The 24,999-nt window shown below is 41.1% G+C and overlaps 1 protein-coding gene across 4 annotated transcripts in view; it reads left to right on the top strand.

The window, feature by feature from the left end:
- The window catches only part of LOC121857681 (probable nuclear hormone receptor HR3), a 128,541-nt gene extending 111,145 nt beyond the window's left edge, over positions 1-17,396 (top strand). For all 4 annotated transcript variants that reach the window (XM_042353751.1, XM_042353750.1, XM_042353749.1 and 1 more), the window contains 5 exons: positions 263-395; positions 613-837; positions 5,837-5,990; positions 14,945-15,064; positions 15,352-17,396. In XM_042353751.1, the coding sequence (XP_042209685.1) occupies positions 263-395; positions 613-837; positions 5,837-5,990; positions 14,945-15,050 (618 nt within the window). In that variant the 3' untranslated portion in view covers positions 15,051-15,064; positions 15,352-17,396. The remainder of the gene's footprint in view (positions 1-262; positions 396-612; positions 838-5,836; positions 5,991-14,944; positions 15,065-15,351) is intronic.
- The last annotated feature ends 7,603 nt before the right edge of the window (positions 17,397-24,999 follow it).

The following is a 24,999-nucleotide window of genomic DNA, read 5'->3' as shown; positions in this document are numbered from 1 at the left end:
GAGGGAATTGGAGTGACTATTGGGAAGGGAGACATTTTATGTTTTATACAATTTGCTTGGATAAATCGTATAAAATAACTAGAAAATTAATATGTGATATTGTACTATACTGTGGCCATGAATGGCATCGGGAAAACTTCTAAGATTTGACAATATGTGTCTAAATACTAATTTGGGCATGTGTCGAAATAGCCAAGTAGCTGTGGCACCCGTTATCATTTTTTCTTTGCCTCAAATATTCATCACAGATCTTCATTTCCAGGCACATGAAGAACTTTGGTTTGATTGTGCTCAGAAATTGACGTCCGTAATCCAGCAGATCATCGAATTTGCTAAAGCCGTTCCAGGCTTTAGAAAATTCTCACAAGATGATCAGATTGTTCTTCTCAAAGCAGGTATGGAATACAGTACACTATTGCAGCATGATCATTTTGGGGAGGAATTTTAGCCTGTGTTATAATGATCAGTTATATGTGTTTATGATATACAGTTTTACTGTATATACATGTACGGTGTGTTGTAGTACAGTATAATAGAAACAAGATTATCTCTCAGTCAACAATATTTTGATATTTTTCTTACTTGAGTATTGAAATATCTTGGTTTTAACAGGGAGTTTCGAGTTGGCTGTGCTGCGGATGACCCGGTACTACGATGTGAATCAGAACTGCGTGGTGTACGGTGATACTCTTCTCCCCATGGAGGCCTTCCTTACCACAGAGACAGTGGAAATGAAACTTGTTAACAACGTCTTTGAATTTGCCAAAACTATCGCTGAACTTAAATTGACAGACACAGAGTTAGGCTTGTACTCTGCTCTAGTGCTGCTACAAGCAGGTAAGAAGCAGCACAGTGTTAGTGATAGTGCTGATGATGGCGCCCTGGATGGATGGGGTTGGCATCAGTTTTGCCACCCAGTGTGCTGCTTTACCCCCAGTGTGACTGGGACCTTGATACTCTGAGGCTCCATCCCTACCCGCCGCCACAGTCGTTACTGACACCAAGGACATCGACTTTATCAATTGACTTAACAAATCACTTACAGAAATTTCCAGTGAATTGAGACTAAAGATTATTAGGCAGAAACCTTACTAAAGTAATTCTAGTGTATTAGGCTTTTACCTAATACAGTAATTCAACACAGAGAAAATTATTGGAAAATTTACAATTATTATATCCTTCCCATTGAATGCCCTGTCTGACATATGACATCACAAAATTCTTGCAAAAACCTTAGTCATGACTGTGGCGGCAGGGTGATGGCGGCAGTCTTGTGGTTACACCTCGGGTAAGGCTCATGCTCGGTGGCCTGGCTGAGGCCCTGGTCTCTACTTCTCTTAACTACAACAAAGGCACCATTACTGTAAGTACAACTAACTCTCCACTCTCTATAAAACTCTCCAGTCTACCAGCTCAGTTTCACCACACTGCTAACATAACTGTACCTGTATTCATATACTGTAATTGTTTACCGGTAGTTCTTCAGAAATGGGGTGTGATTGTAGAATTATGATATAAGTAGTTCATGAATCCCAGATATTGTATCTAGTTACATCAGTGATAAGTGACACATTTTGTCTCTGTTATTTTATATATTATAGATAGATTAATTGCTGGGATACAGTCTGTGATTGGTAGCTGAAACACCAATACTTTTTTGTAAGTATTATAGATATTAAACACATACATAAATGTGCACATTTGCATTAAGGGAAACACACCAACCCATAGAAAAATCAACATATACAATACAATACTTACTCAAATCTGCCCACACCAAGTTTGGTGCATACATGTAGACCTACACATAAAGTGTCTGCTTGTATTGTATGCGCAAGTGCAGACTTTCACATGTGTATATAATACAGTAGATGGATCTGCATATATGGGTCACATTAAAACACACAGTGATGTGAACAAGTGGTGGCAGGTCATGTAGTAAATCCTGTCTGTTGTGGACATTCAGGTTACCCCAGTAATCTCCGAGTCCAGTAGTGACAGGCCAAGTATTAATGGCTTTTGACCATTTGTTGTATAGCAGTAGTGCCCTCACGTGCCATTTGAGTTATGTAGGTTTGAATCCTGCAGGAGAAAATACATGTATTAGTTTTATTAATGTCCAGTTTGAGAAAGAAGTTGTGAATATGACAAGTGAAAGCCAGTCCAATAATCCAGGGAATGAGTGCTTGTTAGAACCACTTGAAATATGCACATATAGTACACCTAGGTCTTTATTTTCCTGTCTTGTCAACACCTGTCTGCCTTCCTCTCCGACATGATAGACTCATGACTCATGAGCTGGAAGATCTGCCGAGAGTTTTTTTTAGAGAGTTTGGGTTGAAATACGATCTTGAGGTCCACTGTTGCTGCCGCTTGATGATGAAGCAGTTTGCTCACTATATATATTTTCATGTGTCCGTTTCCTCGAAACCAGTCATTTGTATTAAGTCATCCACTGCCCTTAGTAGAGCTGCTCTTTGAAGTATATCTGCATGTAATGACACTGAATGACTGATACAAATCATACAACAAAAAACTGGCTGTAGAGCTTGATTTTTCTGTCATTGCTTTGGGACATACTGTCTTAGTTTTGTCCTTTGAATGCTGTTTGTATTAACAGTCTGGCACATACAGTACTGGCACTTGTTTTGCTATCTTGGTTCATTCTTTTCTTTAACTTAAAAAGAAATGTTGATCATAAATGCTTTGACTTTTTGCCCACTTCATGTTCACTGCATATCAAAAATTTTCCCAACACACCTTCAGTGGTGGATTATGACCCATGACGGAGTACAACCTTAAGGTGTATAATTCTTTCCAGAAAATGCTGGGTCATAATTTTTGTTAAATGAGCTTACAAGGTTTTAAAAAGAGAAGTAATTCGTGTGGCTAAGTCTTGCATATTGTAAGTTAGTGAGCTCTGAAGAATTTGATCATAGTATTCTTAAATGCTGTTGGCTTAGTAAATAGCATTTTTCCAAACGTCTTTCCAACATTTGGGGTATTTAACCTTCTTTGCCCCCTTGTTCATTTACCACAGTAATATAGTACAGCATATCTGACTTAACAGTGATGGGCCACAAAAGTTATTACAGTAGTAGGATGATCATTGTAACCCGAAAGACTGATTTTTATAATCTCAGAATGGAACATGTTCTCACACTAAAAGCTATTTAGTACAGTGGTCCCTCGGTTAACGAACTCAATTCGTTCCAGAGAGTCGTTCGTTAACCGAAAATTTCGTTAACCGAATCCATTGTTTCAATGGGATTCTGGGTAATTGGTTCCAGCTCACCGATAATTACATACAAAGTAAAAACAAAATGCAGTAAAGTACTCTTACTTTGAGGTGTGTATGTAGAAGGCTCCTGGTTGATGATGATGGGAATTAGAAGTAGGGGTGGAGAGGAGAAGGGAGAAGAGAAGGAAGTCGGGGTGGAGGAGAAATCACCTTTCAGGGGACCCATGCTTGATGCCGTCATTTCACCAATAAAATTTTAAGTTCACTAGGTGTAATTCAAGATTATTTTCTTTAAATCAACACTGCACTGCACTATATATATTGTCAATATGTTAAATAAATTTCAGAATGACCAATAATTGTACTGTAAAAATGTAAAAATACTCTGTGTTCAAGAGACCCACAACCAAGATGTTTCCTCCACTGGCCAGATACAAACTGAGGCCTTGGTGGGTGAGTGAAGTGGCTGATGGGCGCACCAAAAACTAATTAACTGTACTGCAATTATGTTAAATAAGTGTTAAAATGACTAATAATTTTAATATATGTACAGTACTTAGAAAAATATTGAATGACACAACCTTCTTGATATTTACTCCAATGGAAACGAATATAAGCCCTAGAACCGATTACTGTATTGGCGGACTAATCTTCCAGCTGGTGAGCAAGCCAAAACATGTTGACATGATTTCGTAAGAATTTCGTTAACCAAATTTTTGTTCGTTAACTGAATTGAAGATTCTTATGGAAGGTAATTCGTTAACCGAAATTTCGTTAACTGAGGGATCACTGTACTGTACATTTCTTTACAGTGGATTATCTGGTTTCTTTAGAAATTAACTAGTCAAGGCATTTTTCAATATTTCATCAAACCTATTGCCTTTTTTTATATAAGAGTTTGCCATGATTTTACACAGGACAGATGATATTAGATTAGTTGTGATGCTAAGACTTACTTTATGTTTGCTGTGTGAAAAAAAAATAATACATTCAGTTCTCAGTGTAAATTATGCCTGTTGGTCATAAACTCTCAGAATGGACTCGAGAGAATAGTGACCTTGACGCAGTGACTAGAGGATTGTATTTGTTGTATGGTGTCTTTGATTTTCCTTCTGTTTCCATTCTTTAAATCTTGCTTCAGCATAACTTATTGATTAGCAGTGTTTGTGTTACTAACTACTCTGTGCCTTGTGTGACATTTATTGACTCACAGGAGGTATGACCTATAAATCACCATTGTTTGTTTGTAAAGTCGGGTTTCTTTGTTAAATTATAAGTGAACTGATAATTGGATAATAAATTCTACAGAAAATTTTAAACAGGAAAACATACAGAACATGTTTAATGAAAAATAAAATCATAAATCATTCATCCTTCATGTCCAGTGGTGATTTTGTGCGTCTCAGCATGTTGCAAACCTGCACCAAGCTGCATTCATTTCATGACACAGAATATATGTAAACTAATTTTTTGAATAACCAGTTCTAATTTGAATTTTACTTAGAAAGTAGAGATCTATATTAAATGTAATATGTAGGTTTAAGTAAGTGAGAATTAACAAGTCACTGCAGCATTGTTTCTAATTGATTACGTTGCTTTGGCCTAAGGAATGTCTATGCTTAGCATTGGAAGCCTGACTTTCTTTATTTGTGCCAGATTTTGAGTACTGTATCACCATTGTCTCTTGGGGTGTCTTTGCGTGAGGACAATGTTTTTTTTTTATATGACAGTAAAAGAGATACACTCAGGCCTAGAAGGTATTGCTTGTTCTCACCTGTGTGAGTCCATGGTGAATAGTTAAAATCTGAATAAGTTGACTAGATCAATCCAAATGTATTATAACAGAGTTAACTATCATTGGCTGATAATATAGGAACGAGAAACCATCGCACCAGCCTGTGTGTATATCACCAGGAAGTCCTGTGTGGTAACTGGCTTAGTCTATTCATTGTATTGCCTATGCAAGGTTTTCAGTAACTTAATGTGTTGCTGCTCTGAGAAAGGTAATGAGACGTGAAGGAGCCTGGAAGTAGATGCATATCTCTTCACTCTCATTTCTTCTTTATTTGTACAGTCTAAAACAGTTTGAGATCTCTTCATTTAAGCTGATCTGAATGCTTTTTTTTTCTTTTCAACAAGTGGTCAATATTCTTTGATAATACAGAAACTTTAGTTATTTTATGTACATTTAAGTAAGTAGCTGGTGGTCTGCCAAATAATAACTGGTAACAATTACCAGTTACAAATTGTTAATGTGAACCCTGCATATGTATATCCAAAGCTGCGCATATGCTTGAAATTCTTTAGCTTTAATTTTTGTTTTGCTAATCATGGAAGATGAACAAGCAAGCAAGACCATCTCATGTAAGGTGACAGTCAGTGAAATAGTCCCGAAGTTAACCAAGAACTCATATGATTGACTTAGCTAATTCTTCGCTTACTTCTCATGAATCTTCTTCATTGTCTGTATTCATCTTCATTTGCACCTGTCTTGAATCAGGAAGTTGATAGACAAGCCAGTAACTACTCAGGTCTTTCATCAGTTGTTTTTAATGCAATCAACCAAGCTCACACAGAGTACTTTTTTCCTCATAGATCGGCCAGGTCTCCGTGGTACTGAAGAGATTGCAAAGCTGAATGAAGCTGTGGGGCGATCACTGTGCCTGGAACTGGACAAGACACACAGGTATCCAGTCAAGGGGGATATTACTGTCTATGCCTTCCTGTTGGCCAAGATGCCTGCCCTCAGGTAAGATAAATTTTATTAAATACTGTACTACATCTTTTGCCTCTAGGGAGGAGGATATGAATGTGCTGGTCATTCATTTGTGTGTTTCTGACACTTTGAACATAATAACTCGAACAAATAGCAATTGATTTTTTATGAAACTTAATTGTGTATAGTATGGTTTTATAAAATAAAGTGCATACTAGTCTGGTGTTTGCAACTTTATTTTCAGTTAACCACCACAATATGGTGTGTAGATAAAGCTTTCACCTTCTTTAAGTATAATAAGGGTCACTATACAGTGTCAGGGGTACCCCAGACTTTAGGGGAAAGTTAAAGTGGTTGAGTGCAGTGCAGGCCATACTGCCTCCTTGTGTACCAAAGGCTTAGTATTCAGTATAGTACCCACACTATCAACTCAGGCATCTGTGTTGGTATTATTGTTCCCAGACTTTAGTTAAAATTTGTCTCCAAGGTGAGCTGTGTAATAGTGGATTACCAGTGCTCAGCAATGTTTACAGTAGGGTCGGGATATATCGCGAGATAAGGTCCTACGATGTTCGCTATATACCAAATCACGATATATAATTACATGTAATCAATGGGGAAAATTGGGTTAGGTTCTGGAGGCCAATAAAAGTGACTAAACTTGACTTAACGAGTTTACTTCCTCACTAACTAAAGCACCAATGAACACTAGACTTGGGAACAACAGGCTGTTTTAATATCAAGGCACACCACACTCTGCATCTGACGCACCATCCCGGGAACACCACACTCGGCAGCAGATGCCACACTGCCACACCTACATTAATGAACAAACCAAAAATATTAGTTACAGTATTAAATCTTTTCAGTTAAGCTTTCCATTTTCTTCACTTCACTTTTCACATCAACCCATTTACACTCGCCTTAGAAGTCGTAATCTGCAGCAGAGTCGGCTGCTTACTTGTCATTCACTCAGAAAGACTAAGCAGGCGAGCGTGAATGCGTGAGTGAGCAGCCACGGTGGCGCCTCTGGTGAGCAAATAGCACGTTTGTTTGCCATGGCGGTGCATTTGAAATATTTCCTGCCTGATTTCCCTCACAAAATAAATAAATTTATCGATTTATCTCTATATTGGATAATTTCTATAATTATGGTAGTCACGATATAGGAAGATCATTATAAAAAGTTGCAATATGTCCCGACCCTACTGTACTGTACTGTATTATTGTAAGTAGTCACCTGCATTGTGTTATTGTTAGTTTTATCCTCTTCACCACTGATCGGCTCGTTAGCCGCTTGGGCGATCGGTCACGTCTCTGATTACTTTTCCTTTTCATTTATCCTCTTCACCAAAAGGTCGGTTCGCTAGCTGCCCTGGTGATCAGTCACGTCTCTGTCACGCACTGTTGGCAAATATTGGGCATGCACCGGCTCCTGAATGTACCTGAACCCGCTCCAGTGTTGGTCAAGTCTTGTCTTGAAAGAGCTCGCACTCGGTGCCATTACAACACTCTCTGGTAGATTGTTCCAAGAGTTTACAACCCTCACTCCAAAAAAGTTTGCCCTCACAGTTTTCTGGACTTGCAGCTTCTTCAATCTTGAGCTGTGACCCCTTGTGGGGCGAGCATCCGCCAGCTCCAAGTAAGGACACTCGACTGAGTAGTGCCCCCTGAGATGCTTATACACCTCAACTAGGTCACCCCTTGCCCGTCTGTAATATAAGCTAGGCAAGTTCAGGCGCTCCAATCTCTCAGGGTAGCTGAGGTGCCGAAGTGCAGGCACCAGTCTGGTGGCCCTCCTTTGAACATTTTCAACCAACTGACAGTCCCTAGCATATCTCAGGGACCAGACAGGGTGACAGTACTCCAGATGGGGAAGCACTTCACTCTTGAAGATCGTTACGAGGGATGGACCGTCTAGATATCTGAACGACCTTCTTATAAGACCCAATAATTTATTTGTCTGGTTTACCTTCTTCTCGCAATGGCCCGAGAACTTCAGCTCATTGTCAACATACACAGGTCCTTCTGCAGCTCTTCACAGTCAGCTTGGTTCTTAATTTCCCGAAATAACTTAGCGTCATCGGCAAACGTTTGTATGGAGGAGTGTACAACGTCAGGCATGTCATTTATGAAACAAACAAAAAAACAACAACCGGCCCAATACACTGCCCTGTGTTACCCCACTTGTGACAGGTACGGATGACGATTTCGTGCCAGTAATCACCACACACTGCTTGCGGTCATGTAGAAAGTCTTCTATCCATGCTAGGACATTCCCCGAATTCCGTACCCTTCCAGTTTGATTTTCAGGCCTTCATGGGGTACACTGTTGAAAGCCATGGCAAAATCTATGTAAATATTGTCGATATTACCACCCCGTTCCAGAATATGGGTCCATATATCCAATACCTTGAGCAATTGTGTTAAGCAGGAGCTCCCCGGCAAAAAACCGTGTTGGCAATCCTTTACAAGATTGTTTCGTATTAGATGTTCCATTGCGGCATCTCTGATAATACTCTCAAGTACCTTACATATTATGCTGGTCAGGCTCACCGGTCTATAGTTGTTCGTGGAGTGCCAATCGCCCTTCTTGAAGATAGGACTCACATAAGCCACTTTCCATTCACTGGGGACCATTTGTTCATCCAATCATTTACAAAACAGGATCTTCAGGGACTCTTCAAGCTTGTTGCACAACTCTCTTAGCTCTCTAGGATGCACCATGTCAGGGCCGGGACTCTTATGAACCTTTAGCCTGGGTCAGTGCTGTGTCGAACCATCTGTCCTCAAACGCAGGAAGGTTAGTTGCATCCTCTCTTGTGAACACCGAGGAAAAGAAGCTGTTCAATGCCTCAGCTTTATCCTGGTCTGAATCTGTGTAACTACCATCCACAAGCCTCAGGTCTGACACTCCTACTCGCGTTTTCAATTTCGACTTTGCATAGTGGTAAAACGCCTTTGGGTTTGACTTGACCTCGCTTGCAACCAGCCTCTGGGACTCCTTTTCAGCCCTTCCACACTCTTATCTTTGCTTGGTTTCTGGCTCTTGCAACATCCTCCTGTCTTGCTCATCGTTTGAGCCAACCCACGTCTTGAATTTCTGGATTTTCTTCAATTTTGTCAACCGCCGCATGGTTCATGTGTAGGGATCCCCTCGTATTTCTAGAAGCACTGGGTTTGGTCTTCGGTATATATTTATCAATCAAATGGGTCACTCTACTAGTTATGATATTCAGCGTAGTGTCTGCGTTCTTGTACCTTAATGAGTCAGGCCATTTAATACCACTCATCTCTTCCCTCATCCCATTGTAATTTCCCTTGTAATATTTGCACCTTGGCCTGGCCTTATCCTGAACTAGGTAACAGTTAAATCTGAATGATAACACAATATGGTGACTGGTTCCAACTGGGGCAAGGTGTTCCAGTTTGACCACCATACCCTCCTCGTTTGTTATGATGGGGTCAAGTGGCTTGGGTGTTTGCTCCCCTCTGTAATGTGTCCGGTCTCTAACATGTTGGAACAGAAAATTATCTCTCAGAGTTTTTACAAAAAGAGTAGCAGGGTTATTCAAGTAATTTGGGGTGAACTCATTTCTCCAGTCGATGTCGCCATAGTTAAAGTCCCCATGATAAGGAGGTGGCTAGGGTTGAGCATTGCCTCGTTGTTTATTAAGTTTCTTAAGTTTCTTTGATTTAGTGGGCCACAGTTTGGGGATCTGTAGATACACCCGACGATAAGAAAGTCCCCTCCCTTTAATTTAATTTAATTTTACACCACTTGGACTCTTCAAAAACATCCTCTCCCTCTACCCTCGCCTGGCTGGCTCTAAGGTCTTGCCTAGCATAGATAACCACATCTCTCTTGCAAGTTTCTTGAGAAAGGTTCGTAAATGAGTCATATCCAGCAATACTGGACTCGCATTCCTCTGGGTCGATTCTCCTGTTCTTGTACAACAGTTCTACAACTCCTACGATATCTGGTTGGTGTACTCTTAGTAGTGTTTCAAACTCCTGTTCTTGTACAACAGTTCTACAACTCCTACGATATCTGGTTGGTGTACTCTTAGTAGTGTTTCAAACTCCTCTCTCTTATCGATAAACGTGTCAGTATTAGTGTACTACATGACATTCAAGCCTGAATTTGTTCTCGGTAACGTCTCTGCTCTTAGTAGTAACACCCCCTCCCCCCCATTCTCAGAAGCTGCAGCATTTGCTAAGTACACTGTATTTTGCAGGGTGTGGTTAGAAATGTCATTGTTTACACGGCGCTCGCCTCCTCCTGTCCGGTAGGACACCCCACTGAGTTCCATCTACTTCAGGAAAATAATTTTAATTTTGAAATAATCAAAGATAGTCTGAAATAATGCACCTTAGAAAATTACCTTATTGAAAGAAAATGTAAAAGAAATTGTTCACTAAAAATAAATCACAAAAAAGGAAAGGTTGTCCTCATGTAGTACAGTACAGTGCAGTATTGTACACTGTACTAACATTTTGTAGATGATAAAAAGGGGTTGAAAATATTGATAAAGTATCATACCTGTACTGTATAGTACATCTAATGTACCTAAACTTCACAACTCCTTTTCTTGACATCACTCCTGTGTGGAGGGGAGTTTTTATCCATAGTGTATTTGGATATGTATAGAAAAAAATGGCTTCTTTTGGGAGATGATTCTCATAAACTTTAGTTTGACCCCTTGCTGCTACTGTGAGAGAGGATTATGAAATATTGGGCTATTTTTTATTTATTTTTTTCGTGTGTATGCACTATACACACAATTATGAATGCAGCAACTTGATACTGTATGTAGATGTATCACAACAAGGCCACAGATGATGACCATTATTTTGTCATTATTGTCTGGAGTTTTTGCCACTTTTACTTTGCTGCAGTGCATCAAGGAATTAAGCTACTTATAATAACAAGAGCTTACAGTATATTTACTGTTTTTTATACTGTATTTATAGGTGAGTATTGTACTTGATATGGTTACAGTTTTATTTGCAATCTTGATATGAAGTGCAGGGAAATATCAGACAAGCATCATTGACATGTTTATTCACTGAGGCATTTCCTTGCCCAAAACTGAAAATATTTGAAGCAGGATGATGTGAAATGATTGAGGTTATATGGCAGGGAGTTCCACATTCCTGGTCTGTTGTGTAAAAGAGTTTTGATATGCAGAGGTTCTGCATAATTGAAAATTCAACAGGTACCCTCATAGGCTGATTGGAGGTGTGTGGTGATGGCACTAATGATTGTAGCTAATCAGAACTCTGACTGGAAATATTTGCATTTACCTAGTGACCACTCACCAGAGGTGGCCATGTCGAGGGAAGGAAGCAAGTGGCCTGTGTAGGATATTTGCATTTACCTAGTGACCACTCACCAGAGGTGGCCATGTCGAGGGAAGGAAGCAAGTGGCCTGTGTAGGATCCCTCCATTGTTCTTAGTAATTTTTTTCAAGGGCAATGCTGGAAGTTTTCTGGTAAGGACTTTATTGTTGATTGTTTGGATGCAACAAATCAATAGGGCAAAATGCCATAACACCCTACCTAATCCACACATGACAGCAGTAGTCTGTCTGAGAGTGTCTGACTTACATGAAATGGTTGTCATCCCTTCATCAGTGAAGTACAGCCTGGCTGTGAACATGAGTCCAAGCTTAATTAAATGAATTTTGGCCAAGTTTATGACAAAATTTGTCATGGGAAGACTTGAAGTAAGGGTGATTCCTGAGATCTCGATGCAGTTTGATGATGGGATGATGGTGGTGTTAAATTTATGCTTAGCTTGCCTATCATGACTGTCACTAATGTAAATGTTATTATTTTGCATAGTAACATTGAATGAAGGAAACCAAGTTGGATGCACCCCACTCAGCCATGTGAGCGAGGTCTTCCTGTAGAGATGAGGATGTCTTGTCTGGCATTCAGAATTCCATCTCATGAGACTGAGCCAAACAAAGTAAAGTTATTATGTACAGTAGTACTACAGTCGGCCCTTCACATACGCTGGTTTAGCATACACGGATTCGCAAATACGCGGATTGTCCCGCCGGACGAATATTCTGTACATTGAAGTAATTGAAGTACATTCAAATCGCGCTCGGCACCGAACACTGGACACCGTCCACTCCTGCTACCTCACACACACACCATAGCGTCGCTCCCTCACTCAGTCAGTCTCGCTGTAACCACGCTTGTGTTGACATCAGCATTGTAGGTCGACCCTGATTTTTTTACCAAAAAATCGTTAATGTATGATATTCCTTGCTTATAGGTCGACCCAAGTTTTTGAGGGTATTGGAACAACAAAACCTTCTGTAAAATCACTCTACGTCCTATAAACTGAGGCTTGCCGTGCCTGAAACACAGAGTGCCGAAGGCAAATTGTTTACCATTTATTATTACGACACTACACTGAAACGCGGGTAGTTTCAACTAAAATATTGTATATTTCCATTCAAGTATTTATTCAAGTCAATTAGGAGGGAATATTATTGTAATACAATAGTTTTTTAACTGAAAACCAGTACTGTACACTAATGTACAAAAATTTTTATCTTGAGCAAAATATATGACGTTTATACAGTATTCAAATTATTGGCTGTCTTGCAAGGATTCCAGCAATGTAAATTATAATCTCCTAACTTTAGTCTGAGATATTATATAAGATAAAAACTGTAAGCCTAAATAAACCCCTGGCTGAGCAGATGAGGGAGGGACGGAGCCAGCCAGCCAGCGAGGGGTGGGGGGGTTTAGGTGATATGTTTGACAGTTTGAGCCGAAGGTCTCTGTGTGTTTATTTAACAGTCCTAGCTTCTCTGATCACTGTACCTGTCGTGGGTATATATCACGTGAGGATACGAGGTGTATTAAGTTCATACCGACGCATACAAGATATTTCCTTTCAAGTATAGTTTCTGGATCACTTCCGACACTTCACATAGTTCTGATACCTTTATCCCTTTTCCAGATCATTGTTCTCATGTACAGTATTTTCATATGATATCTGTGGAAGTTATGTTCCCTACACGTTCACAGAAAATAGTATGACCTTCAAACCCTGATCCACACTTAGTCCTACAGTACACTAGTCCGGCTCAACTGGACTTTAACATTCATCTTATGGATACCCTGAGTTCTCCTTAATGCTATGAATACATACAATTAATATGATATAACTGTACCTGGGTACAATACAACACATGGTCTAGTAACATTGAGTAGGTGAGTTATCCTTTAACAGTGTTTCCCGTTTTCTGAGATTCTACAAGCGCGGTGGATTTGAATGTTATATAGCGTAATATGAATTAAATGGGGTCTTTAGGAATGACAATGATGTGCGCAGTACATCCCATTTTAAAATGCCAGTGAAATGACCTGGGAGAATATAATTAACATTGCTGGGATTCTTGTAAGACAATAATTACTGTAATTTGAATAGCAACATACTCTAATTTGCACTAAACATAACAATTTTAGTACCGTAATGAAATTAGTACATGTACGCTCCAGCTTTGCATTAAGGTCATTTATTTCTTTTAGTACAGTGTGTGCACGTAAATGGATGAAAATAAATGAAGAAATTTATGTAAATCTACCCAAAAATACAGTTGAAAACTTTATACTGTATTATAAAATGTACTACACAGTATTGTACATTAATGTACTACATTTTTATATCTTGAGCAAAATATATGACGTTTATATTCAAATTATTGGCTGTCTTGCAAGGATTCCAGCAATGCAAATTATAATCTCCTAACTTTAGTCTGAGATATTATATAAAATAAACACCTTAAAGAATAAAGTTATCACCAATCTTTTGTCTGGGAACACAAGGAGGGAGGTAGCCAGCGAGCACTGGGGGGGGGGTGAGGTGACAGAGTGTCTGGTGTTTGTTTATTTATTTGAGATAAGATGTGACAGCTGGCGCTGAAGGCCTACGTGTTTATTTATCATTACTTAAGAGTGATTAAGCTCTTCTCATAATTTGCCACCGAAACGACCTGGGTGAATATAACTTACATTGCTGGAATTCTTGTAAGATAGTGATTTATTTGAATACCTGTATAAACAATCTATATTTGCAATAGACATAATTTAAGTACCGTAATCATTTAGTACATGTACAGTACAGGTTTGTTCCACGGTAAAATCTGTTGAACAACGAAAGAAAGCGAAAGTCATTGTTTTTGTCATAATTTTATCCCACTTTCCACTGTAATATGTACGTCATTTCTGCAAAAATTACATTTCCATATTTATTTCCGAGAATATATTCATTCAGTCACAGTTAAGGTAAAATATACTTGTGATGTAACGTTTTAATGAAAATACCCGGTATTTAGACATACGGTATCGTAGTTTTCTTTTGTTTCAAATTTAATTAACAAAAATTGATGTTTCAAACATAATGAAAAAAAATTTATGTACAGTATTTCTATAAATAAACTTTAAAAAAAGAATACTTTATGTTTTACATCGTCCTGTGCATACCATACCATGCATTTGGCTACTTTGGGCTTGCTATGATGACGCAAGAGATCTGCCCTGGCAACTGTACTGACACTCACAGCTGGTGGTGCGTTGGTGCATCGTTTCCATTGTTTACTGGTAGTTACTGGTAAATATTTTTCAACCTAACGAAACTATTACCCGTTTAGAGGTCGACCCCCAATTTTTTGCCAAATAATTTGGTCTTAAAAACTCGAATTACACACAGGTATATACGGTAAATAAGGACATTGGGGGCCAGGGGTTTTTTAGGGGGGAGGGGGGGGCAGCAAAAGTACACGGATTTTTAACATACATTCACTAACATACATTCACGGGTATCTCTGTTACCTAACCCCGCGTATGTTAAGGGTCGACTGTATAGTAAAAATGTCTGATAAACAGTTTCAAAGGACTAATCTGCTTAATTACTTTGTTCCTGGAAATAAATTGAAACATATTGGTATTTTTGGTAACAGGGAGCTGAGCATGCTACATCAGGAAGCACTGAGCAAGTTCAAGAGGGCTGCACCACACCTCCAGTTCTCCGATCTCCACAAGGAAATCTTCAATGTAGATTCCTGAGGTGCCTATACCAGGTAATTTAGATATTTTGCTAATCATACCAAACTAGAAATAGGAAAATATTTAATTAACAAATATGATAGTGTATTATGCATTCATAGTACATTTTTGGTATTCCTAATTTATATGCCTATTGATTAAATTAATACCCTATCCAATAAAGATACTCTACTTACCTTGATCTCATGATAGTAATTGGTAGACTTTTTAAGTATGTTTATATATATTGTACAGTATAACATTTTATGACTTTAGTATGTGTTGATACACTGAAGATTTAACCTTGTTTTGTGTGTTTCAGACTGCCTGGTTAAGATGATAAGGGGAAGGGGCCGTCTGCTCCTCTGGCTCTGTTGCTCCATCACATCCTTTTCTACGAGAGAATGAATCATCTGTACATTACCTTCGTGATTTGTTTGTTAGTGTTACTTGTTAGCGCAGAGGACTATGGACTCTTTAAAATACCATTATAGATGTGTTGTGAGTTTTACAGAGTCTAACAAGTGTTTTGTTTAGAGGAGTGGGGTGCTCAAAACCTCCAGTCTCAGATGCAGTATATTAATATGAAGCCTACAACAGCCCCTTGTAGATTATAATGTTGATAATGATGCCTTACAATCAGAGTCCAGCAGAGTTGGCCGTTGGCTTCGTAGCTGAGTGTTAGTGAGTCCCCACTAAGATAGAGATAGTGAGTCTCTCGAAATGTCCAAGGTTGATGATACTATACAGTTTATTTTTTAAGGAGTCGTATAAACACCCTTGACAATGATCCTTATCTTTGTAAATTGAAGATATTGTATACTTAAAAAAAATATTTAATTACATTATTACATGAATTGTTGTATACTATAAATCTTTATTGCTTATAGGAAAAGTTATCATTCTCATATTATCATTGTCAACAAAAGGTATAAACAAAATTACCACTGATATCATGTCATCATCTCCATCACTATGTTTATAAGTTTTTTTTTATATAAGTTTAGCTAGCTTATAATTTTGTATAGTTTAATTTATTTTTGTTCAGCTTTTCCCAGCAAACACATAATGAAATCATATATTGTGCCAGTTGATACTAACCTGCAAATGATAGGGTCACGATTGGCCACGCTTGCTCGAGTCCTGGCAAGAAGCAAATAACTGAAGGAGGGATGGAACAGTGGTACAAAGAAAATGGGAGTCCCATAGTTGATCACTGGTACGGGCAGAAAGTTGTTGAAAACTGCCTCCAAGCTGGATTTTTGTAACAGTGCTTGAGTTTTGAGGAGCCTTTGAAATTAATAGGAATTAAAGACTCAGTTTTGAAAAATGTGTTGACAAAATTGAACTGAAAATCTGTGTTATGCTCAAGTGGTGATAAGAAATCCGGTGTATGTGTACTGAGCGTCCCAGACTCTCAACATGGCCTCAGACTCTCTTGGAAACGCTGTCTTGCGTCCTTTGCCCATTCCAGCCGTGCTAGAGTACAAATAGGTTAGAGCCGAGGCCATCCTGCCCTGTCTTGTCTCCTGCAGTCCTGCCCTGGACCCACTGGCCCGTGACCACGTCCTTTTCAAAGTCTTTGGTCTAAAGGTTCCTAAAGCCATCTCAGTCAGTCTTTTTCTTAGTGACCGACGTGTGTTCAGGCCTGTGAGCCACCTTTCTGTTGGCCATTATATTTTTTTTCTTTAGATGGAGTCTTGATTTGAGCTAACGTGGTTGGCTTTAGGTCCATTTGACTGCAGACACAAAGTGTACAGAAAGACACAGCTTCTATCGTAGATGTTAAGGGGCGGCCGTTGCTGGAGGATCTCTAGTGCTTAGTATCTAGAGTCTAGTGTGCTTCGGAGAGTTTGGGGCTAGGCTTATCCTTCCCCAGAGCTCAATTACAGAAGGATTAACTATCCCATGAAGGGTGCTGTGGGGTTAAGGAGTTGGTCCAGCCCCACTCTGCTGGCATCAGGTCACAGCCGTACTGTACAAACTCTCCAGCCGCCGCCGTGATGCTTGCTGCCTGCTGCCACCAACCAGCTATTTATTTATTTGTGTAATGACCATCCCAGTCTGTGCTGTGCTTCATGAAATGGACTACACAGCAAGCAGCAAGTGGCTACTCTGTATATTGTATACAGACTCTCCTATTGGTTATTGTGCATTAAACAACTCTCCCTTTGGTCCTTCCTCTTTGGGGTGCGGGAAATAACCAGCTAGGACGTCTTGTACTCACCACACATAAACACAGGGGTTACAGTAAACTGGTATTTTGGCTAACCTGGAGTTTTATTATGCCTTTGGTATCATCAGTTTTTATAGGTTCAAAAGTTTATTATCCTTATCTGTCAGATCCATAATAAAAAATACATCTTTTTATTTTTTTCATTTTGAAACCCATTTGGATTGTGATATTTCTAAAACTGTTTGTATTGAACCACTTGTTTTGAGTAAAAAAGAAATAAAAGATTTATTAAGGATATTTTTAGTACCCAAGATGTAGTCCAATGAGAAATATGAAGATCTGTTTTTTAGCAGTACTTGTAGTGGTAGTAGAAGTACTTGTAGTATTAGTAGTACAGTACTTGTAATTTCGTCATGGCCTGGTTCAGGTGTCGCCTATCATTCTTTGCTCGGGTCTGCTCTGCTGTGTCTCCAGGGAACAAGATCATTGGCCTTTATGCCAACAACAGTCATAGACATAGACTATGAGGCAACAATTACTGAATGCTGCATACATCTTGCAGCTTAACTAACTCAGTTAGGGGAGTTACTTTTGTACTGTATTAGGGTATTTTGGTAATAAAATGTGTGGAAAACAGGAGGTTAGAGGTCATTAAAAAAGTAGTAGTGGGAGTAGTAATAGTACTAGTAGTAGTGGTGATAGTTGTTGTACTTATGGTAGTAGTAGTACTACTACTTGTGAGTTTTTTATAACTAAACTTACATCAGTGTGACCAGATAAATAGTGATTATTCCTGCCATAGATATATAAGCAAGTCTTAGGTGTGACAATTCCTGCTCCCAGTGTACGGTATCACTCTGATATGTGAACTGTCGCCCTCATCCATCCCAGGGGTGGCCTACACACTCATGCGCTTACGTATGCCCCTTTTACCCGGACACAGCAGCCCAGCCTGTCACCTCTCTGCCCTTTCCTCATAAGAACTAGTTTCTTTTTCTGTATGGGACCAAAGCAGATGTCGGAGGCGGATGTAACTGTCGCCCGAAGTGCGGAACACTATGCCGGGTAACAGACATTGTTGCGTCTGTGCTAGCCAGAACCAAAATTGCACTAGCTGTGAATGTGCTAGAAACAACCGACCATGTGTGGTTTGCATAAAGGGAAACAATTGTCGTAATCCACATAGCAGGGAGCCGACACAGGAGGCCACGGGATATCGCCAAGACACACCCACCCGACGATATCCTAAATGATAGCAGTGAGTCTACTCATCCTGAAAATGTAGTACCAATAAACACTGCTCCAATAGTAGCAGATGTCCACGAGGTGAATGGCAGAAAGCCACCACAGTGGAAGGCATGTCAATGGAAAATGCGGGCAAATGGGTTAAAGAAACTTGCTCAGAAATTGTCAGGTGGTCGCCAGCTAACCTGTTTGAACCACCCAAGTGATCAGCCACCAAAGGAATGATTTGGGAGATGACTCGCCTCATAACTGAGTACACTCAGGACTGCTTCCTTGCCCCTTTAGCTCTTCAGATACTAGCAATAATACCCCCATCTATTCTGTCAGAGGACACACAAGGACTAAGCACAGAAAATGTGGGCAGGAATGAAGGGAAGATTGACAATGTGGCAGAATGGGGCCCTTGATCTCCTATGTGAAGCAAGAACACTGCAGGAGAGACTTAAAATTTATAGGAGACGGAAAGCAAAACACCGATGATGTTGCAAGAAAGTTTGGAGACAAAATGTTTATGGGGAAAGTGTCTTTGGAAGTCAGATCTCTCACAGAGGAATCCTCTGGTGGTGGTCTGCCAATAAACAGAGAGACATTATAACAACTGAAGGAAATACATCCCCCGGCAAGTGAAAATGAAGGCATCAGGTTCCAGGGTGACTATATCCCACCAAATGCTGTTCTGTTCGAGAAAATAACAGGAGGGATGATGTGGAAAAAAGAACTGAAAACACAGGGAGGGGCCGGCCCTTCAGGCCTGGATGCAAACGGTTGGAGAGTCATCCTCGGCACTAACAAGTTTGGCCCCGTAGCAAGTGATCTCTGCACTGCCATTGCTGCCCTTGCAAGAAAGCTAGCAACCTCGTGCTGCCACCACCTCCATGCTCTGACGGTCTGCCGCCTCATTCCCCTGGATAAAAATCCAGGATGTAGGCCTATAGGGGTGGGAGAAGTGCCGAGGTGGATCATCGGAAAATGCATAATGGAGGTGGTAAAGGATGATGTCAGGGTAGTGGCAGGGAACCTGCAAGTTTGTGCTGGCCACCAGGCTGGAGGGGAAGCTGCCATTCACGCCATGAGAACAATATTTGAACAGCGTGATTGTGAGGCAGTTCTCCTGGTTGACGCTTCAAATGCATTCAACATACTTAACAGCAAGGCCACACTGTACAATATCAAGATCAAGTGTCCAAGCTTTGCAATGTATGTTGAAAACACCTATAGGAATCCATCAAAGCGCTATAAAGTAAACATCAAGGCTCTAAGATGTGATACCATCATACAGTCAACCGAGGGAACAACGCAGGGGGACCCTGTTGCAATGGCAATGTATGCAATAGGCCTTTCCCTGCTCCAACACACAATAAAATTTGAAACAACTGAGGTCAAGCAAGTGGTGTATGCTGACGACCTTACAGGAGCAGGAAAAGTGGAGGACATCAAAAAGTGGTGGGACCCTGATAACATCATATGGTCCACAAATAGGGTACCACCCAAATGCCAGCAAATCCTTCCTCATTGTGAAACCAAAACATTATGAACGGGCAATGGAGGTGTTTGGTGGAAGTGAGGTTAAAATAACAAAGGATGGCCAAAGACACCTAGGCGCAGTAATCGGCACGACGGACATCAAGACCGAGTATGTAACGGGAAAGGTGAATGAGTGGGTTAGGGAAATCCATGCTCTGTCTGATATTACTAACACAGAGCCACATGGGGCTTTTGCGGCATTCACCCATAAAGTCCAGCATCGCTGGAACTACCTGATGCGCACTATCCCTGATATCGGACCCCTCCTCCACCCTCTGGAAGAAGCTATCGGCGTCAATTTCATTCCCAAATTAGTGAAACATCTTCACTTAACCCCAGCAGAAAGATCACTCCTTGCACTACCACCGAGACTGGGAGGAATGAGATTGACCAATTGCTGCCATTGAACATCAAAACTCAGTTAAGCTCACGGTAGCCCTCACTGACCACATAATAGCTCGGAACTCAACAGGCGAGGTGGATACCAGTGAAGTAAACAAGATTCGACTATCCATTACAACAGAACGACAGCACAGCCAAAATGATAAGTTGCAGCAACTAATGCTGCAAGTATCAGAGAATTAAAAAAAAGTAGCTATAGTGGTCGCCTCGAACTGGTTAACTACGTTATCGATAGGGGCAAAGGTTTCAGTCTCAATAAACAAGAATTTACAGATGCCAATGCTCTAAGGTAAGGTAGGCCAGTAAATCACGCCATAGTGTGCAAGAAAAGGGGCTTCATATGCATGAGGCATGATGAAGTAAGGGATCTCACAGCAAATATGTTGAAGGAAATCTGTCGTGATGCCAGGGTAGAACCGACTGTCCTTCCATTGGACGGTGAGAATTTCCAACATAGGACTTCAAACACATCCAACGAAGCCCGTGTTGATGTCAGTGCTCGAGGATTCTGGATGCGGGGACAGTGAGCCTTCTTCGACATCAGGATTTTTTATCCCATGGCCGCATGTCATCGTAACTTAGTTCTCGATGCTGCACACAGGAGGAACGAGAACGACAAAATAAGGGCATATGGGGAGAGAATTCAAAACGTTGATCAAGGCAGCTTCGCTCCTCTGGTCTTCACAACTTCTGGTGGGATGGGACCAAGTGCAAGATGCTTCTACGCCAGACTCGCGGAGCTGCTATCCGAACAGAACCAGCAGGCCAGAAGCTATGTTACAGCCTGGGTGAAATATCGACTGTCCTTCTCTCTCCTTAGGTCTGCTTTGCCCTGCCTCAGGGGAACGAGAGCATCGGCCCCAAAGCAGTTGCAGATATTGACTATAAGGCAACAATCACTGAATGGCGTATAGATCTGCGGCTCAACTAACCCAACACAGCTAGGATAACTACTTATGTATTAGGATAGTTAATTTTAAGGTAATAAAATGGCGGCGAAGGTGTGGCTATTGGGGGAGACTGGAGACCAATTTAAAATATAAAATATAATTATTAGTACTTGTAGTAGTAGTACAGTAATACAGTACAGTACTGGGTACTTGTAGTAGTGGGAGTAGTAGTAATAGTGCCTATACTAGTATTAGTACTTGTAGTAGTAGTAGGACTTTCAACACATATAACGAACCCTGTGTGGATGTCAGCGCTCGAGGATTATGGACGTGGGGACAGCGAGCCTTCTTTGATGTCAGGATATTCGACCCCATGGCTGCATGTCACCGTAACTTATCTCTTGAGGCTGCACACAAAAGAAACAAGAAGACAAGATTAGGGCATATGCGGAGAGAATTTAGAATGTGGATCAGGGCATCTTCATTCCTCTGGTGTTCACAACTTCTGGCAGGATGTGACCAATTGCAAGATGTTTCTACACAAGACTGGCAGAGGTGTTGTTTGGGCAGAAGCAGCAGCCCAGAAGCCACGTTGCAGCCGGGTTGAGATGTTGACTGTCCTTTTCTCTGCTTAAATCTGCATTGCTTTGCCTCACCTCAGGGGAATGAGATTGTCGGCCCCAAAGCCGACAACGGTTGCAGATATTGACCATGAGGCAACAGTCACTGAATGCTGCATAGATCTGCGGCTCAACTAACTCAACACAGCTAGGGTAGCTACTTATGTATTAGGATATTTAATTTTAAGGTAATAAAATGACAGCAAAGGTGTGGCTATTGGCGGAGGCTGGAGGCCACGTTAAAAAAAGTAGTATAAGTACTATTAAAAGTACTACTACCACTACTACTACAAACACTATTGCTACTTGTTTTATGGCCTCCAACCTCCCCTTGTAGCCGTAGTACTTTTTTACTTCTATCCTCTTCACCACTGATCGACTCGTTAGCCGCCTGGGCGATTGGTCATGTCTCTGTTACTTTTCTTTTTCTTTCATCCTCTTCACCAAATGATCGGCTCCTTAGCCACTTGGGCGATCGGTCACGTCTCTGTTACGCACTGTTGGCAAGTACTGGGCATGCACTGGCTCCTGAATGTACCTGAACCTGCTCCAGTGTTGGTCAAGTTTGGTCTTGAAAGAGCTCACACTCGGTGCTGATACAACACTTTCTGGTAGATTGTTCCAAGAGTTCACAACTCTCACTCCGAAAAAGTTTGCCCTCACAGTTTTCTGGACCTGCGGCTTCTTCAATTTTGAGCTGTGACCCTGTGTGGGGCGAACGTCCGCCAGCTCCAAGTAAGGACACTTGACTGAGTAGTGCCCCTTGAGATGCTTATACACCTCAATTAGGTCGCCCCTTACCCGTCTGTAGTATAAGCTAGGCAAGTTCAGGCGCTCCAATCTCTCAGGGTAGTTGAGGTGCCGAAGTGCAGGCACCAGTCTGGTGGCCCTTGAACATTTTCAACCAACTGACAGTCCCTAGCATACCTCGGGGACCAGACGGGGTGACAGTCAGATGGGGAAGCACTTAACTCTTGAAAATCGTTACGAGGGACGGACCGTCTAGATATCTGAACGACCTTATAAGACCCAATAATTTATTTGCCTGATTTACTTTCTTCTCGCAATGGCCCGAGAACTTCAGCTCATTGTCTTCTCACATTCAGTCTCAAATAGTGCAGTTTCTTCATCCCGTTGGGACATATGATACGCCTCCTTACCGTTGGTATGCCCCAGGTGCATCCTCTTACACTTCGTGACAGTGAATCTCAGCAGCCATTTCTTCGACCATTCTTGGAGCCCACAGAGGTCATTCTGCAGCTCTTCACATCCACATGGTTCTTGATTTTCCGAAATAACTTGGCGTCATCAGCAAACATTTGTATGGAGGAGTGTACAACGTCAGGCATGTCATTTATGACACAAACAAACAACAGCGGGCCCAATACACTGCCCTGTGGTACCCCGCTTGTGACAGGTACGGACGATGATTTCGTGCCATTAATCACCACACACTGCTTGCGGTCATGAAGAAAGTCTTCTATCCACGCTAGGACATTTCCTCAAATTCCGTACCCTACCAGTTTGATTTTCAGCCTTTCGTGGGGTACACTGTCGAAAGCTTTGGCAAAATCTAGGTAAATATTGTCGATATTACCACCCCGTTCCAGAATATGGGTCCAAATATCCAATACCTTGAGCAGTTGTGTTAAGCAGGAGTGCCCCGGCATATAACCGTGTTGGCAATCCCTTACAAGGTTGTTTCGTAGTAGATGTTCCATCGCGGCATCTCTGATAATACTTTCAAGTACTTTACATATTATGCTGGTCAGGCTCACCGGTCTATAGTTGTTCGTGGAGTGACGATCGCCCTTCTAGAAGATAGGACTCACATAAGCCACTTTCCATTCACTGGGGACCTTTTCTTCATCCAGGCATTTACAAAACAGGATTTTCAGGGGCTCGGCAAGCTTGTTGTACAACTTTCTTAGCACTCTGGGATGCACCATGTCAGGCTGGTGACTCTTATGGATCTTTTGCTTTGACAGTTTATTTCTAATACCTTCTTCTGTGAACACAATGTGGGTCAGTGCTGTGTCGAACTGTCTGTCCTTAAACGCAGGAAGGTTAATCGCATCCTCTCCTGTGAACACCGAGGAAAAGAAGCTGTTCAATGCCTCAGCTTTATCCTGGTCAGAATCTGCGTAACTACCATCTTCAAGCCTCAGGTCTAATACTCCTCCTCGCGTTTTTAATTTCGACTTTGCATAGCGGTAAAACGCCTTTGGGTTTGACTTGACCTCGCTTGCAACCAGCCTCTGGAACTCCTTTACAGCCCTTCTACTCTCTATCTTTGCTTGGTTTCTGGCTCTTGCATACATCCTCCAGTCCTGCTCATCGTTTGACCCAACCCACGTCTTGAATTTCTGGGTTTTCTTCTTAACTTTGTCGACCGCCGCGTGGTTCTTGTGTAGGGATTCCCTCGTATTCCTAGAGGCACTGGGTTTGGTCTTGGGTATATATTTATCGATCAAATGGGTCACTTTACTCGTTTTTATTTTCAGCGTAGTGTCTGCGTTCTTGTGCCTTAATGAGTCAGGCCAGTTGATACCCCTCATCACTTCCCTCATCCCGTTGTAATTTCCCTTGTAATATTTGCACCTTGGCCTGGCCTTATCTTGAACTAAGTAACAGTTAAGTCTGAATGACAACACTATATGGTGACTGGTGCCAACTGTTGCAAGGTGTTCCGGTTTGGCCACCATACCCTCCTCGTTTGTTATGATGAGGTCAAGTGGCTTGGGTGTTTGCTCCCCTCTGTAATGTGTCGGGTCTCTAACATGTTGGAACAGAAAATTATCTCTCAAAGTTTCTACAAAAAGAGTAGCAGGGTTATTCAAGTCATTTGGGGTGAACTCGTTTCTCCAGTCGATGTCGCCATAGTTAAAGTCCCCGTGATAAGGAGGTGGCTAGGGTTGAGCATCGCCGCATTGTCTATTAAGGCTCTTAAGTTCCTTTGATTTAGTGGGCCACAATTTGGGGATCTGTTGTACTGCGCACATCATTGTCATTCCTAAAAACCCATTTTAATTCATATTACGCTACATAACATTCAAATCCACCGCGCTTGTAGAATCTCAGGAGAGACGTGTTTTTCCCATCTGTTTTGCCCT

Source organism: Homarus americanus, unplaced genomic scaffold (genome assembly GCF_018991925.1).
Source record: "Homarus americanus isolate GMGI-L3 unplaced genomic scaffold, GMGI_Hamer_2.0 scaffold16712, whole genome shotgun sequence".
NCBI lineage: Eukaryota > Metazoa > Arthropoda > Malacostraca > Decapoda > Nephropidae > Homarus > Homarus americanus.
Note: the sequence above shows the minus strand (reverse complement) of the source record. Positions and strands in the feature narration are given on the sequence as shown.